This window comes from Diadema antillarum, unplaced genomic scaffold, assembly GCF_040938485.1.
Source record: "Diadema antillarum isolate AM-2024a unplaced genomic scaffold, OU_Dant_1.0 seq00000783_RagTag, whole genome shotgun sequence".
NCBI lineage: Eukaryota > Metazoa > Echinodermata > Echinoidea > Diadematoida > Diadematidae > Diadema > Diadema antillarum.
Genome location: NW_027271671.1, coordinates 1,896,998 through 1,913,739, shown reverse-complemented (window position 1 = coordinate 1,913,739; position 16,742 = coordinate 1,896,998). Strand labels below are relative to the sequence as shown.

At 40.6% G+C, this 16,742-nt stretch overlaps 1 protein-coding gene across 1 annotated transcript in view; it reads right to left on the bottom strand.

The window, feature by feature from the left end:
• LOC139739134 (tubulin alpha-2/alpha-4 chain-like) overlaps window positions 1–16,742 on the bottom strand; it is a 34,651-nt gene that overhangs the window by 7,700 nt on the left and 10,209 nt on the right. The window contains exon 2 of the mRNA XM_071649752.1: window positions 2,194–2,416. Within this exon, the coding sequence (XP_071505853.1) occupies window positions 2,194–2,416 (223 nt within the window). The remainder of the gene's footprint in view (window positions 1–2,193; window positions 2,417–16,742) is intronic.

Here is a 16,742-nt window from a genome sequence, read left to right as displayed (position 1 = left end):
GGAAGCAGAACAAAAGAAGAAGGCATGCATAGATTTTTCACAGGTGAACTTGTTGAGCAAGTGGTATTGTAATGGAATTACACTGCTACATTTATGAAATATATGAGGCTCTGATGTCATCAACACTGTTCAGTGTAATTTGTTTAAGATTTTCAATTTATTGGTTTCTCTTCTCATGGACCACAATAAATACCCCGAATCTATACATGGAGCTGTTGATTTATGTACTTCATGATGTGAAATTATGAAAATCGTCCGGAATGCCCCTTTAAGTATTTGACCCTGACCCAGAGACAGTGTGCGAGCCCTTCATAAACTCATAATTTGCCAAGTTTCATTTGGATACCTCAAAGTCGATTACGGAAGTACGGACGGACGTACCGAAGGAAGGCCGAAAGGACAGCGGACAACCCGAAAACATTATGCCTCCTGCGACACTTCTTGGCGGAGGCATAAAAACTAACCCCATGTCAATCCAAAATATACGCTTCCTTTTTATATAAAGAATAAAGGGGGATTTGGGGGTCCGAATAAATTCACTTCTACAATTAATACACAAATTTATGTAAGGAATCTACTTTTTCAGGGTTGCTACAGGGACACACAAACTTCAACTTCAAAACTGTATACATAAATGAATATCCAACTATTCTCTAAGTTACAGCTCGTTATTCCGAAGGTTCGTTATTCCGAAGGTTCTTCAGTCCGAAGATTCGTTATTTCGAAGGTTCGTTGTTCCGAATTTCATTTTCGGATTAACAAATCTCCGGAATGACGAACCTTCGGAATAACGCCACAAATGTTTGAATTTACGAACCCTTTTTCATCTTCGGATTAACGAACCTCTAGGTACAGGGAATTTGTGTGTTTCGGATTAACGAACCTTCGGAATAGCGAACCTTCGGAATAGCGAACCTTCGGAATAACGAACAGCACCCTATAAAAACACCCATGTTCATAGTTCCTCCACTCGACAGCAAAATTGTTCCATGTACATGGCAGACGCACCACTCTTGCACAAAATGTTGTTAGCTGTTCTGTTTAGAAGCATTGGAATGAAATGTCAAATCTGTCTCAAGTTTATTTGTATAGGCTCCTACAAGCACCTCCTTGCATCCTATGTTGATTAATGATATTATGTTATCTTTGATTAATGGTCATTATGTAATGTACTTAAAGGGATGGTACAGTATTGTTGGAGATGAGAATTGGGCTTTTAACTTTTTGCGAGATACCAAGAAAACACTTCTGAAATAGTACAGAGCATATCAATTTAAAAAGAATTCAAAGTTTATTTGAAGAAAATCGGGTTTGGAATGACTGAAACATCCAAAAACAAAGTAAAACAAAGCGAACGTAATAAATTGTGGGTTCCACACTTATTAGAATCGCTCTGTTTTGGATATCTCAGCCATTTCAAAACCAATTTTCATCAAATAAACATTGAATTCCTCATGAAATTACATGCTCTTTCATATTTCATAAGAGGTTTCTCATTATCTCACCAAAAAATGTTAGAAACCTAAAATTAGGTCTCAACCAAAACTCTACCATCCCTTTAATAAGTTACTCATATTTTGGACTTAAAATGACGTTATACTATACTTCTGTAGCCAATAGTTTTGCCATTCAGCAGTGGAATACTTGCACTGTCAAGATTGTCCTACATCCTCCATTCTATTCAGTGGAAATGAAGAAGTCACCTTATATTTCAATGAAATTTATGAATAAGCGTCTGCTTGTTTGCTTTCAAATGAAATAGTCCCATCAGGTCATAATTTTCTATGTATGCAATATCACTTGTAGCCACGACTAACTTGCTACTGCACAGTGCTGTAACTGTCAATATACTCTCTGCCATCTACACCTAGCCTACTCCATTTTTTCCTTCCCCATTTTTCACTTGGTTTCTCATACCAGTCATACCTTATAAAATGCATCACTTTCACTTATCTACATAATTTTATTCTGTATTCTCTGTTCAACAAGCTCTGCTTCATTTAAGTCCATCACAGCTGCTTCAATTTTGTGTTATGGTCCGACGTGTAACATTGTGTAAATCCGGCCTAGCTACGTAAATGTTTGTGGAAATCTTTAACTGAAACTGAAACAGTCAGTGGTCATTGTGATGACCTTTTACAGAAAGTCATACACTTCTATACAATGTTTACTACTCAATTCTACTTTTCTTACCAACTACGGTCGGCTCGAGATCGACGAAGACGGCACGAGGAACGTGTTTGCCGGCTCCAGTCTCGCTGAAGAAGGTGTTGAAGGAATCGTCACCTCCTCCCATAGTCTTGTCGGAGGGCATCTGACCATCGGGTCCAATACCGTGCTCCAGACAGTACAACTCCCAGCATGCATTGCCCATTTGGACTCCAGCCTGACCGACGTGGACCGAGATACATTCACGCTAATCGGAGTAAAAAAAAAAATGAATTATTAAATAAAGAATAAAAAATAAAGACAATATAGTACAGTTGTACCGTCTGGGAAGGACACATCAGACTTGTCCTGTAGAATTTGGTTTCCTATATTATGAGGGTTAGGAATCGGAGGTCAAATATCGGCTGTGTCCTCTTCGTGTTTCCAAAATCCCTCTACGTCCGTCACTGACTCTGATAAAGACTTATAATGCTTACAGAAATTGCACTTAATGTATAGCAGGTAAGATCACATTTTTAAACGCACAAAACTAGTACCAAGCTACATTTTAGTTTTAGTCGTATAGTGCGATGATCATGATAATAAACACATATTTCATAAGAGAAGACGGCAAGCACTTGTGCTTGTACTGACTAATACTCTCTGCAATGCCCACTGATTTCATCTGGTTGACACAGTAGGCCTACTTTTTACAGAGTCATTGCTCTCATCAAAAGAATGATACACAGAAAGCATCGCGGAAGACTCACGCACAAATTGCATTTTACGTCACCAATACAAATGGTACATGTGTATCAGCAAAGTCAGTAAGCACTGGAAATGCTATTTTTAAAGTGATTTCGAAAGGAAGTTACGGAGGCAAATCTTGCCAAATCAATTCAGAGATATGAATCGCAGAAAGTGTAATTCGACACTATGACAGTCACACTGCGCAGTTTAAGTACAATGGTAAATATTTCACATACAGTGTACTTACGTGTATAATGCTCTTTAGTTGTGTGTGTGTGCTTTTTTTTTTGTGGTGGATTCTGGCATGTAGGGAAAATATTTGTCTTCTCGTCTATGTAGTCTGCTACACCCTCATGAACGGGTAACGAGAAACTTAAATCAATATCTTCCCGAACAAGCAATTTGCTATAGGATACCTAATGTCAACGTTTCTTCTCCGGTTGTGCAATGTTCTCATATGACCATTGTTCTTTGCTCTATAGGTCAGCGAAATACATTATTTTATCAGGCTTAAGTTTTAAAGCCATTCACAGACAAGAAAATGACTTACATACAGGGTCTCGTGCACAAAATCAATGTAGGGACTCTTACACAAGGTATATCCACATTTTCACATGCAATTCTTAAAATCATTGCCGTTTACAAAAGCGTAACAGGACCTCTTTAATTCTAAGTTTAGCTCGTGCTCAACTCTTGTAACCATTCTACGCATGTACCATAAATAACTTTGACAGTGAATATAAGCATAACAAAGCAACTTGAAATAAAAACAAATATCACGACACTTTCACGACATAATATAAATATGTGTGTATTACATCGAGCAAAGTATGAAATATTGCAGTTGCTGTGCTGTAAAGAAAGTTGTGATTGTTTGATTTAGAAAATCGATGTTGTAGGCCTATAAATGTGTGATGAATTTTACATCTTTGCGAGAATATTGCTGTATAATGTAGGGGTGCGTTGGTCCAGTTGTAAAATCGATGGCGGAGTCGGAGCACAGCTGATATACACGCAAGTTTTATCTTATTGATAACAAAAAAAAAAGATCTAATGACGTTACGACAGAGCAGATTGATCTTGTGACGCATTAAAAGGACAAGTTATTGGTATACAGTACACAGGACGCTAATGATCGACAAATCACAGCTCAGATAATCTTGCTGCTGGTCAAGTTGAACATGTTTGTTTCTTTCTCTACGCCTTTATGCTAGCATTGATAGTTACGATCATGTTCCGATATGAGTTATACATTAGTTTTGTCATTTGCCATTCAGATCAAAGTATATGCGGCACAATACAAATCGGAACCTCGAACGACCAGTTCTACGTTTGATTTAATCTAGCTTTCTAACGAAGATAATCATCTGTTTAATGTGGATTGGGGGTTTCAATACAGTAGCTATCTAAATCCATGCACTACAACACGAAGTGGGGCTTTCGGCAAGGGTAAGAGGTTTCACGCGTCCTTCATAATACAGTAATTCATCACAGGCCTCCTACCACCAACGCGGACTTATTGCAAGATTGAAATACAGAACTATTTTGCACATGCTCACTCTTGCAGACACAAGACTTCTTTGATAGAAGCACACTGTCTTGCACATGACAAAGTTCACTCCATTTTTGCGTGCTGTCAGAGTCAATGTGCTATCAATAGCATCGATGAAGTGTTGCAAGATTGTAAGCTATACATGTGTAACGATGCAAGGGGTTCTTCAATGAAGAATAAACACTGCAGGGTGTGACCAGATAAAGGCTAGAAGCAGTGTATACCTGATGGTGTGTTGCCTGCAGATCCAGATGTTAGCGACGGTTTACAAGAAATGCAAAATGTGATAATATTTATTGAGCAACTGAATAGCAATTCATTGTAGCCATCTTAACGGTAGAGCATCCACGTATCAAGCGGGAGCATTCTTATACGTCCATAAAGATATGCACTGGGTGGCAACGAAGATAACTTTCATGGATAGAAGTTACTTTTACATATCTTTAGGCTCTTTCGGTCATTCTCTCTCTCTCTCTCTCTCCCTCTAATACACACTCCTTCAATTTGTCTGACTATTCATTATCAACAGTGGGTTCTCGTCCTAAACAAGTTTTTTTTTTCCCAAAGAAAATGACATGTTCTATCCGTAATTTTCATTAGCTCGAAGAGGTGCATGAGAGTATTGACGAGGGCATAATTATATTGAGGGTGCACGTCGCGAGTCCGACACCGAGTCATACACCCCAAGAGTTCGACACTAAGCAATGAGGCCTATGAATCAGACGCTATAAGAAAACAAAGCCCACGAGTCGGACACTAGGAAAAAAAGGCCCATGAGTCCAACACTAAGCAAACACGGCCCACGAGTCCGATGCCAGAAAGGCCAATGAGACCGACATTACTTCACAAGGCTTAATGTACGCAGTGTCGGTCTCGTTGGCCCTTTTTTTCCGTCTGTTATAGTGTCTGACTCCTGCAATGGGCCTTACTTGTCGGACTCATGTGCATCGGACTCATGGGCATTTTTACCTAGTGTCGGATTTGTGGGCCTTATTTGCCCAGTGGCGAGCTCATGGGCTGTATGACTCGTGGGTGTCGGGCTTGTGGGGTTACCCCTATATCGATTACCCAGAATTTATATGTGTATATATATATACAAACACACACTACTCCTATGAGAAAGGAATGAGACGATAGACGTAGCTTGAATCCTCACAGTTTGATTTTTATTCTCAAGCTTTTGTGCCCTGCCCTTTATCAAGAGATGTGATGTACAATTCACATTTGGGCTGGTTGCAAGCCGGCAATCAGTTGGCAACCGGTTGCGGGAAACATTTAGTGGTGATAGGTGGAGGTAGGCGTGCTGAAGTTAGGTGTGTATGTGCTTAGATAGCGGCTCAGTAAGGTTGTACTGAATTGTACATCATATCTCTCGATAAAGGGCAGGGCCCGAAAGCTTGAGAATAAAAATCAAACTGTGAGGATTCAAGCTTCGTCTAACGTCTCATCCTTTCTCTCACCTACATACTACTAAGATGCGACGGCCCAGGGGTTTAAGAACTGAAAACACACCTTTCACACACACACACACACACACACACACACACACTCTCTCTCTCTCTCTCTCTCTCTCTTTCTCTCTCTCTCTCCCTCTCTCTCTCTCTGTACATATATATATATATACATATATATATATATATATATATATATAGTAGAGAGAGAGAGGGAGAGGGAGATGAGAGAGAGAGAATGTGTGTGTGTGTGTGTGTGTGTGTGTGTGTTTGAAAGGTGTGTTTTCAGTTCTTAACCCCTGGGCCGTCCGGTAGTGTGTAGGTGAGAGAAAGGATGAGACGTTATAGACGTAGCTTGAAATCCTCACAGTTTGATTTTTATTCTCAAGCTTTCGGACCCTGCCCTTTATCAAGAGATGTGATGTACAATTCAGTACAACCTTACTGAGCTGCTATATATATATATATATACATACAGTTCTACCTCGATTATGCGGCCATGTCGGGGACCGGCGCTCATTCGGATAAGTGAAATGGCCGGATATATATATATATTCTTTTTTACATAAGTCCTCCTTCTAATTATGTCCCTGTCTGTGTTCTAAATATAACGATGTGTTTATTTTCTCTTTCTCCTGCATTCTTACCAACATAATTACGTATAAAAAATGTTTTGCATTACATTCAATCCAGCTTGTATTTCATCACTTATTTTACATTATGGAATCTAGATTGCTTGTGTCCACGATGGCACGTGCTGTAGTTTTTTCCCCCTTTTCTCCCCCTTTCTTCTCTTTTTTTCTCTCTTTTTTTTCCTTTTCTTTCTTTTTCCCTTCCCAATCATCTTGATGTCAGTTGACATCGGTTCGTTTATTTTGTTTTATATTGCTGTCTTGTGTATTTTCTGAGGGTCCCATATCGTACAAGCTCTGCTTCTTAGTGGGACCCTCCACTTCCATCCTCATCCTTAGTTGACTTGTATTATACGCTTTATGTATATATTAACAAAGATGTAATCGCATCTACTTCTCATTTTCATATGTACCTTGTCAAATTATGTTCTGCAAGTATTACAAATATCCTGTACATATGCAATGTATATAATTTCTTTGTTTATTTGATGGAAGTGAAAATAAAGATGAATCTTGAATCTTGAATCTTGAATCTTGATATTTATGGGAGACTCAATGTTAATGTATATAGCTGCCGTCCAAGCTGCCGTCCCAGCGCACTGGCAGCTAGGTATAAGGTATGCCCCGCAACGGTGGTTTAATCTATGCTAGCCTGCGCAAAATTGTAGTCCCTTCTTCACAAAAGTAAAGTATATCTTTACGTGCAAACTATACATGTTTTAGCTCATTAGATATTGAGAAACCTATAATGCACATCTTATGAAATTAGTGAAATAGATCCATGAAAAGATGTTAAAGTCACTGTTTTTTCTCCATTTTTTGATGAAAAAAAAAAAGTCCTTCACTGCGTGAACGCGTCCGGATAATAGAGATTTCCGGATAAAAGGAGGGCGGATAATCGAGGTCAAACAGTATACATATATACGATAACGATTTTTCTTCTTTATGTTGGAAGTATGGCGTGTATTCTAGTATATGTAAACAGGGTTTTTATTAACTTGAAAAGTGTCAGATTACTATAATGAGAAAGTAGATGATAGCAAACACAAAAGAAAGTATGTTGACATTCCCATAGGAGTCGATTACCCCGATGCCAAATCCAATGAAACATCGATTAAAAAACAAACTAAAAGTAAGCTATACGTTTTAAATCACAGAGATTTATTGTTGCAACCATTACAGCTGAACAGACGTGTTTTTTTTCTCTCTCTTTCTGAAAATCATTAGCTTATAAGATCCTCACATTTCCTTTAAAGGCAAATAACTGTAATAAAAAAGCTAGTGGGTAGATATTGTCTTCACACCACATGTAGGATCGGGGGCATCCCACAAGACCGACACCCACGAGTCATACGGTCCACGAGACCGACATCAATAATAGGTCCATGAGTCATACAGCCCACGAGTTATACGACTCAGGAGTCATACAGCCCATGAGTTCGACACTACGCACAAAAGGCTCATGAGACCGACACTAAGCAAACATAGCCCACGAGACCGACACTAAGCAATAAAGGCTCATGAGACCGACACTAAGCAAAGAAAGCCCACGAGACCGACAGTAAACAAAAAAAGGCCCACGAGACCGACAATAAGCTAAAAAGGCTCACGAGATCGACACTAAGCAAAGAAAGCCCACGAGACCGACAGTAGGCAAAGAAGGCCCACGAGACCGACAGGATAAACAGCGCCATCTACATGTCAATCACCTGTACAGGGCGTTCCATGAACGGAAAAATAACATACTGGCGGGTGTAATTTCGTAACGCTATCAATTGAAAGATGGTGACCATCTACATAATTATGAACGTCATCAAATATGTATTTCTACATACTTCGGGGGGGGGGGCAAGTGTGTCAGGGAGCGACATTGTTATCAAGTAGAAAAATTGAATTGTATTCTTCATGCCCCCGCTCCCCCCCCCCCCAAAAAAAATAGAAGAATTAGTATTTTTCATCCCCCCCAAAAAAAGAGACAAAAACACAAATGAATTTAACAGAGGATAATAACGACGTATGAATTAATTTTAGAGCATTGATAATGCCATCGTGCTATTTTAATAAGCTTTCCCAGTTTTTAGCTAGAAAATGGACAAGATATAAATTTTAGCTCTTCTCTTTCCCGATTCACTAGTTACTTATTCTATTTTAGATATTCTACCCTCCTGCTTTGACATTTTGCAGTAAGATCTATTTGTAATTTTCTCTGTAACTATGATGTAATTCTGCTGATTGAAACGTTTTATGTCGCAGGGATTCACCTCAATTCGAGTGTGGCTTGTGTTATTCTCCTCCGAACAGTACATTTCATCGTGAAATACAATAGCTATTTTCATGGATGCATCTGTTTTTTTCCGAATCCCTAACGCTACCTTAATAGACGATTACGTCATTTTTTTATTTTTAATTGATACTAAATCAACACCCTCGCAGGTTTATTGTAGAAAGATCTGTTACACACTTTTACTGTACTTTGTTCATTTTTTTTCACAAACACACACCCATGCAAACACAATTAAAGATCCTGATCATTTCGGGGGGGGGGGGGGGGGCAACTGATGGGGTAACACCCTGCCGGAGATGGCAACTCTTCTCTTCCATCTCTCACATCTTCCTATGCTATTATCAGGACACCCTATACAATTTATTGGTCTATAGGTGGCGCTGTTCATCCTGTCGGTCTCGTGGGCCTTCTTTGCTTAGTGTCGGTCTCGTGAACCTCTTTTGCGTAATGTCGGTCTCGTGAGCCTTGTATGCGTAGCGTCGGTCTCGTGGACCTTTTAGTGTAGTGTCGGTCTCGTGGGCTTTGTTTGCTTACTGTCGGTCTCATGAGCCTTTTGTGCGTAGTGTTGGTCTCGTGAGCCGTATAACTCCTGGGCTTATTTTACTTGATGTCGAACTCGTGGGCTTTATTTACTCAGTGTCGAACTCGTGGGCTGTATAACTGGTGGGCTGTATGACTTGTGAGCTGTATGACTCGTGGGCTGTATGACTTGTGAGCTGTATAACTTGTGGGCTGTATGACTCGTGGGTGTCGGTCTCGTGACGTGCACCCTGAACCGATTCAATCTTTTCGCATCATTCTTTGTAAGCTCATTCCATACACAAGAACGATAGTCTATGTATGGTCTGACTATAATTACGTAGGGCCTTATACAGTAATCATGATAAGGTCTTCAGAATCCAGGGTAGCCTCTTCCATGTTGCCACTGCTCTACCAGAGGACCCTACCATTATTATTACCCTGAGCGTTGTCAGGTATACCTCTTTATACACCTGGATCAAGAGAGACATTGAGGGTAAAATGTCATGTCCAAGGATGTAAGCGCTGGGCGGGAATCGAACTCTGGTCTTCTGATTGGGAAAATGGAATCTTATTTTATCCACTATAATATGTCACGGCGCCCCATAAGACAACATTTTCTCAGTCAGGTAAGTAAAAGTCATTTTGCTCAGACCAAGCACTTTATTTGCTTTGGCAGAGACTTTGTGCGCATGAAGAGTGAAAGTGAGGGAGAATACACTAATATTCCCCATTGATTGTCTCTATAACCTCTGTGATCACTTTCGTCATCTGAATGCATCGGGGCCCGTTGCATAAAAGTTACAATTATGGTAACTTTGCCATCCAATGGTAACTACCGTGGCAACAATACTCAACAGCCAATAAAATTCAAAAATTCCATGGAAGTTACCATTGGATTGCAAAGCTACCATAATTGCAACTCTTATGCAACGGGCCCCCTGGCGTTGACGTTGCGGGTTTTTATACGACCATGGTATACGTATAACATGACATTTCCCATTATTGACTTCGAGTTGCCACACACGTGACCAGCCCTCAATCGTGTGGATGGTTTGCAGTCGTAACTCTGTATCATCAGGATCTCTACTCAATTGCCAAAATCTGGCATCTGCAAACAACCTTACATTATATTCAAGATCATCTGATATATTATTCATAAATATGAGGACAAAACGGGGCTAGGGAAATCCTCTGAGTAACACCCCGCTACACTTCGGATTGCCCGTGAATACGAAGAAGCCTCACCTGGGACGATAATCCTTATAGCATTCTTTTTAAGAAAAAAAACCCTCAATCCAGCTCAACGCATTCCCATTAAAGCCGAGGTTTTTCAGTTTAAAGAAAAATCCACTCCAAAATTTGTTCAACTTCATAAGAAAGAGGGAAAAATTTCCTGCAGAACGGTGCCAAAATGATCAAAATGCCATAAGAAATATGGAAATTATGACATTTGAAATGTCAAAATTTTTCAAAAAACACCTCTTGACCAGTCATTATGAATGATAATTATTCAAAACAGCAAGTTGATGTCATGCTCTCACAGTTTCTTATTAATTTCATATACAGAAATAACAAAAATCTCATATTTCAGCTGTACAGATGTAAAAATTGCCTTAGAAACATCCAATACGAAAAAAGAGCAAAATGTTTACGCTAACATATTTTGGTATGGGAATATAATATGCTTTTACCTTTATTAGCTAAAATGAATTTCATATATAGCATAAAATAAAAATGAAGAATCGTAAGGGCATGACATCATCATCTTGCTCACTGAGTATCTATGAAAGTATTTTCTGGAAAAGTTGCACATTTCAAAATTACTCATTATCTTATTTATTTCTTAACCGATCTTGGTCATTTTACGTACGTTCTGGTGTTTTTTTTTTCTCTCTCTCTCTTTTGGAATTTATCATTTTGAGGGTGGATTTCTCTTTAAGGAGAAGCCCGCTTTGGGGCATATGCTGTTAAAGACCTTTGAGAAGCCCAGGTAAAGTACATAAAAATATTGTCCTTACTGTCGAGAGCACATCTCCATGCAATCATGGAGTTGAAGACAACATGACCGTTTGGAACGAAAAACCAGACCGGACATCACTCAATAGATCATTGTTGTCAAGATACTTCATGATGATTACGGGTTCCATGCTCTTATAATGTAATAGAAGCACATGATGTCAGATGGACAGTCTATAATTACCATACATGAAATGTACTCCCTTTCTAAAGCCCCGGTCACACAGCACTCCACGTCTAAATCACGTACAAAAAGTTATGAAAATCTGGTGGACGTGGTCGTAAGTGGTAATTTTTGGTCAATTTTGGTTTGGCCCTGCTTTGTACGGGGTATGGCCGTCGGCGGCTGTTCCACTGCTGAAGCACTACCTAAGCACGGCTAACCACGTCCAGCCACGTGTAAGGCTACGGAAAAATCCATTTGTCAGTGATAAGCCGCTAAACGCACGCTATTTCCCGTGATACCAACGCGTAACACGCGTCCGATGACCGTGCTCTGCCCGTGACAGACCGCTAAACTTTCGCGTCTTACCGCGTCTCCCCAAGTTTTAATCACTGCAGGAACACGAATTTTCACGTGTGTTTCACGTGTGTTGCACGTCTTTACCACGTGTGCCGCCCGTGGTTGTTCGCGGGCTAAAATTTTGAGTAGTTCAAAACTTTTTGCCGTGTCCGACGCCGTTCCGATTTTTCCCCGCGTCCTGCCACGTCTTTAAATCGACCGTAGCTCGTCTTAAACTCGACATCAACGCGAACAACATCGTCTGCTTCACGAGAGACCACTTTTTGACGGGTTTTGGCCGTGATTAAGCCGTAAAGCGCTGTGTGACCGGGCTTTTACAGGTGTTACATTGCTTCCATTCATTTTGTATATAGTGAAAAAGATAAGCTGCAGATTCTACTCCTACACTGCAAAAACATCAGAGTTAGATTTAACACCACGGGTGTTAAATCTAACACCGATCAAGTGTCAATAGAGGACCACACCCACAGGTGTAGAAAGTATGTTGTGATGGTGTTGAAAAGTGCTCACCTGGCACTACATGGTGTTAATTTGGGTGCACGTCACGAGAACGACACCCACGAGTCATACAGCTCACAAGTCATACAGCCCACCGGTTATACAGCCCACGAGTTCGACACTGAGTAGATTAAGCCCATGAGTTCGACATGAAGTAAAATAAGCCCACGAGTTATATAGCCCATAATAAAGCCCACGAGACCGACAATACACTTAAAAGGCTCGTGACGAGACCGACACTAGGCAAAAGAGGTTCACGAGACCGGGTGCACGTCACGAGACCGACACCCTCGAGTCTTACAGCCCACAAGTTATACAGCTCACAAGTCATACAGCCCACGAGTCATACAGCTCACAAATCATATAGCCCACCAGTTATGCAGCCCACGAGTTCGACACTGAGTAAATAAAGCCCACGAGTTCGACATCAAGTAAAATAAGCCCAGGAGTTATACGGCTCACGAGACCGACACTACGCACAAAAGGCTCATGAGACCGACAGTAAGCAAACAAAGTCCACAAGACCGACACTACACTTAAAAGGTCCACGAGACCGACGCTACGCATACAAGGCTCACGAGACCGACATTACGCAAAAGAGGTTCACGAGACCGACACTAAGCAAAGAAGGCCCACGAGACCGACAGGATGAACAGCGCCACCTATAGACCAATAAATTGTATAGGGTGTCCTGATAATAGCATAGGAAGATATGAGAGATGGAAGAGAAGAGTTGCCATCTCCGGCAGGGTGTTGCCCCATCAGTTGCCCCCCCCCCCCCCGAAATGATCAGGGGCCCGTTGCATAAAACTCCAACCGGATTTTTTCCGGTTGAAATCACAAAATTCCGGTTGGAAGCTCCCAACCAGAGTTTTTATGCAAAGGATTTTACATTCTTATGTTAGCAACCTTAAAAAATTCAGGTTGGGCAAATCCCAACCTGAGTTTTTTAAGGTTGCTAAAAAAGTTTTATGCAATGGGACCCAGGATCTTTAATTGTGTTTGCATGGGTGTGTGTTTGTGAAAAAAAAATGAACAAAGTACAGTAAAAGTGTGTAACAGATCTTTCTACAATAAACCTGCGAGGGTGTTAAAAAAAAGTAACGTAATCATCTATTAAGGTAGCGTTAGGGATTCGGAAAAAACAGATACATCCATGAAAACAGCTATTGTATTTCACGATAAAATGTACTGTTCGGAGGAGAATAACACAAGCCACAAAATTGAGGTGAATCCCTGCGACATAAAACGTTTTAATCAGTAGAATTACATCACAGCTACATAGAAAATTACAAATAGATCTTACTGCAAAACGTCAAAGCAGGAGGGTAGAATATCTAAAATAGAATAAGTAACTAGTGAATCGGGAAAGAGAAGAGGTAAAATTTATATCTTGTCCATTTTCTAGCTAAAAACTGGGAAAGCCTATTAAAAATAGCACGATGGCATTATCAATGCTCTAAAATTAATTCATAAATCGTTATTGTCCTCTGTTAAATTCATTTGTGTTTTTTTCTCTTTTTTTTTGGGGGGGGGGGGAGCGGGGGCATGAAGAATACAATTTAATTTTTCTACTTGATAACAATGTCGCTCCCTGACACACTTGCCCTCCCCAGAAGTATGTAGAAATACATATTTGATGACGTTCATAATTATGTAGATGGTCACCATCTTTCAATTGATAGCGTTACGAAATTACACCCGCCAGTATGTTATTTTTCCGTGCATGGAACACCCTGTACAGGTGATTGACATGTAGATGGCGCTGTTTATCCTGTCGGTCTCGTGGGCCTTCTTTGCCTGCTGTCGGTCTCTTGGGCTTTCTTTGCTTAGTGTCGGTCTCATGAGCCTTTATTGCTTAGTGTCGGTCTCGTGGGCTATGTTTGCTTAGCGTCGGTCTCATGAGCCTTTTGTGCTAAGTGTCGAACTCATTTGCCGTATGACTCCTGAGCCGTATAACTCGTGGGCTGTATGACTCATGGACCTATTATTGATGTCGGTTTCGTGGGATGCCCCCACGAGACCAACACTAGGCAAAAGAGGCTCACGAGACCGACACTAGGCAAAGAAGGCCCACGAGACCGACAGGATGCATAGCGCCACCTATAGACCAATTTATTGCATAGGGTGTCCAGATAATATAAAGAAGGTAAAAGAGATGGAAAAGGAGAGTTGCTAGGGTATTACCCCGGCAATTGCCCTCCCTCACCCCCTGAACGGTTCAAGATCTTTAATTGTGTTTGCGTATGTGAGTGTTTGTGAAAAAAATAAACAAAATTCAGTAAAAGTGCATGAGATGTTTCAACATTACTTTCGAAAATGCCAAAATACCCTCGTTTCCTTATCTACAAAGCCCATACCAGTATACCTATTTAGAAGAAAAAAAAAATGATGTGGACATTCAGATCAACTAAATAGAAACATTACCTGGTATGAAATTAAGTTCAATACAAGAAAATTATTCACAAAACGGTCAATGTTGTAGTGCACACCTGCTTTACACGATATGGGGGGGGGGGGCTAGTCATCTGCAAAGGTGTTGAAATAATAAAAAAATCACAGAAAATAATGTAATCGTCAATTAAGGCAGCGTTAAGAATTCGGAAAAAGAAGATGCATCCATGAACGTTACTTTTCTATTTCATGAAAAATGTACTGTTTTGAGAAGAATAATTTTACAAACACAAGCTACTGAAATCGAGGTGAATCGCTCCGATAAAAAAAAAAACAACGTTTCCATCCGTTGAATTTCATACATTAAAGTTAAAGAGAAAATTACAAATCGAACTCTAAGCAGGCGGGTTAAAGTAGGCAGAAAGGATATCTAATAAGGCCTACTTAACTTGTGAAGCGAGAAAGAAAAGGGCAAAAAAAAAAAAAATCTCAACAACTTAGATCCTGTCCACCGTCTAAGTAGAAATTAGGAAAGCCTATTAAATATTATAGCATGATGGCATCTAAAAGTAAACCATTCATTGTTCATGTCCTCTATCACTTTTTCATTCTTGTTTTTTTTTTTGGGGGGGGGGGGTCCTATGAAGAGGACAATTCTATTAAAAAAAAGAAAGAAAAGAAATGGTAACAATGTCGCTCCCCGTAGCATGACAGACCTGCCCCCTAAAAGCCACACGTGTAGAAATACATACTTAATGTCGTTAATATGTAGATGGTGCTGTCATTAGCTAGTTACAATATCTCGCTCGACAGTGTAACGAAATTGCACCCGCCAGTATGTAATTTTCCCCTTAATGGAAAACCCTGTACAGGTACATATTTGTAATTGACATGTAGATGGCGCTGTTCATCCTGTCGGTCTCGTGAGCCTTCTTTGCCTAGTGTCGGTCTCGTGAGCTTTCTTTGCCTAGTGTCGGTCTCGTGAGCCTTCTTTGCCTAGTGTCGGTCACTTGGGCTTTCTTTGTCTAGTGTCGGTCTCGTGAGCCTTTTTTGCGTACTGTCGGTCTCATGAGCCTTAATTGTGTAGTGTCGGTCTCGTGGGCTTTCTTTGCTTAGTGTCGGTCTCGTGAGCCTTTTGTGCCTAGTGTCGAACTAATGGGCTGTATGACTCGTGAGCCGTATAACTCATGGGCTGTATGACTAATGGACCTATTTTTGATGACGGTCTCGTGGACCGTATGACTCGTGGGTGTCGGTCTCGTGGGATGACCCCATCGGGGTCACCGCGAAACTTCCGGTTTTGTGATTTTAACATCGAGTGGGACCAAAGAGGTTCTTTACATATAGGCCTATAGAACCTCTTTGAGTGGGACTCACTCGTAGTTACGGGGACAGAAGCTTAACCTCGAAGTTTCCTAACCTCGAGGTTGAGCTTCGTCGTGTGGACGCACGTCGAAGTTAGGGGGCAAGAGCTTAACCTCGAGGTTTCCTAACCTCGAGGTTAGGGCTTGTCGTGTGAACATAACTTCTTATTTATTCTAGAGATTTTGGAAACATTTTTTGTTTTGCTGTTGTTGTTGTTGTTGTTGTTTTTTTTTTGCAATGTGCTTACCTAGTCTTCCAGTCCGAAGATAGTGCATGTGGCCACAACTTATCTGGCCGTTGAGCGTTTTATTCCGAGTGTGCATGATGTGTCGGCCAGGAAGTCAAGGTTATGCTCCTTAAATGTTTCAATAATTCTTTCTCTGTCTTCTTGAGATATATACATCATGGGCGTCACCAGGGGGGGTGCGTTGGGTGCGAACGCACCCCCCTTCAGATCTTAAAAAAAAAAAAAAAAAAAAAAAATCAGTCTGCGAGCGACCTCAACGCCGGACGCTAAATAATTATTCTTTTCTACTTTTTTTAATATATTTTGCACCAGGGACACACACACACGCACACACACACACACACACACACACACACAACT